At 37.8% G+C, this 1,721-nt stretch overlaps 1 protein-coding gene across 1 annotated transcript in view; it reads right to left on the reverse strand.

Moving 5' to 3' along the window:
- The window catches only part of LOC119585288 (gamma-tubulin complex component 3 homolog), a gene marked incomplete in the record, with an annotated part of 12,561 nt that overhangs the window by 5,076 nt on the left and 5,764 nt on the right, over window positions 1-1,721 (reverse strand). Inside the window, 4 exon segments of the mRNA XM_037933961.1 lie at window positions 219-386; window positions 594-815; window positions 990-1,108; window positions 1,576-1,692. Of these exon segments, the coding sequence (XP_037789889.1) occupies window positions 219-386; window positions 594-815; window positions 990-1,108; window positions 1,576-1,692 (626 nt within the window).

Here is a 1,721-nt window from a genome sequence, read left to right on the forward strand (position 1 = left end):
GCTATCTTTACCAAGAAAATGAAGAAAAAGGATTGTAATCATATTTAACAATCACAATACTTACATACAATTTTCACTCAAACTTCCCTTTACAGGTAAAGGTATTTGCTGGTAATAACTTTTATTATTAACTGCTGGTTTTAATACAAAATCACATATGACTTCTTCACATTTCTGAGAGGAGGAAAAGGTTGCATACAATAATACATGTTACTGACCTGATATATGGCAGAGACACAGGCACCTCCATACACTTCCCGAGCAGCATGAGTGAGCAGCGCCAGGGCCTTCAGGTGCGTGCGAGGCTCCAGCGTCCAGAGGACTAATCGCCGCAGCGTGAGACCCCCCATTGGTTCTCCCATCGGAGTGTCTCCACCTTCTTGAATCTAAAGGGAGGAAAATCTCATTAACTTCGATTTCCATGATTTTTGAACTCAAAGATCGCCTATGCTGTAGTGTATTATTTCATTTTAGATCTGGAATTTTATCAAAAGTATGATGCAAACCAAGGAATAATATGCAAACCAGGGTGAGCACTGAATATTACTCATTATCATCTTACTCAAATACACTCAAATTTCAGACATTCATACCTGGGCCTCAAGTACTGCTATAAGTCTGCAATACTCATTGAGCTCTTCTCTTAATGCCATTACTAATGACTGATTCACTAATCCTGCAGCTGTTCTGTCTGTTGTGCGCTCGCTTCCTGTTCCTCTTCCACCCCACTCACAAAAGTTTTTGACTTGATTATATAACCAACCAACTTCTGTCAGCTTCATAATGAGTTCCTTCTGACTAAGTGATAACCGCACCTGTACAGACACAGTACCACAATAACCAAAAAGAAATTTCTTTATAAAAATATCATTTGTTGATCAATGCCTTACACAGCGAGAGATTCTAAATCTGTTCCTCAAGGCAAAATTCTGATATCAAGGAATAAACATCAAGGTGCAATTACAAGACAGACACACCAATCTCTTTACCTTTGGATCTAATCTAAAGCCATCTTTGTTGACATCCATCTTAATGATCTTCCCCTCAATGCCCTGGAAAATGAAAAGGACTTCCCTGATGAGCACCTTCTCTGTTACTTCTATCAACTCTGAAATGCAAAAAGGGAGAAAGAAAAGTTAAACATAATTCCAGGAAAAATTTTCAGTAACCAGTAAGTTCCATCCATCAAATGTCTTGTGTTGGATATTTTCTTAATAGCTTGTCTATTACCATCAAGTGTGGACTAGCATTACTGATCTCCTGGTTATTTTAAAACATGTTAAAAGGGCTGGGTAATATGCTATTTAACTGTACCTGCAGTGTCCTGATTAATGTGAAAGGGGTCTTGCAGCATGGATATTGAATACTTCAAAGGATTCAGGATAAAAGAATTCTAAATATTCTTAGAAGTATGCAATTCATTATCTTTGCTAAAATAATACCTTCTTTCTTAGAAACACCTTAATCTCTTGACTTAACTACTTGACTTCAACAGTTTTTTTAATTACTTTAATCAGATATCACTGTAAGTCTTATATATCCCAATTCACTACTCTTAAATTAGGTAATGCTCACCTTCCTTTGTGCTTTTTGGAGACTGCTTATGCATATTTTGTGCAAACTGTAATCTATCAGCTGGGGCCTGTTGCTGAAGCTCAGCAAATGGGGAGTCAGGATTGGCAGTGGCAGCTCCTGGAAAACAGTGGAGCGTAATCTTAGCT

Source organism: Penaeus monodon, chromosome 19 (genome assembly GCF_015228065.2).
Source record: "Penaeus monodon isolate SGIC_2016 chromosome 19, NSTDA_Pmon_1, whole genome shotgun sequence".
In the NCBI taxonomy this organism is placed as follows: domain Eukaryota; kingdom Metazoa; phylum Arthropoda; class Malacostraca; order Decapoda; family Penaeidae; genus Penaeus; species Penaeus monodon.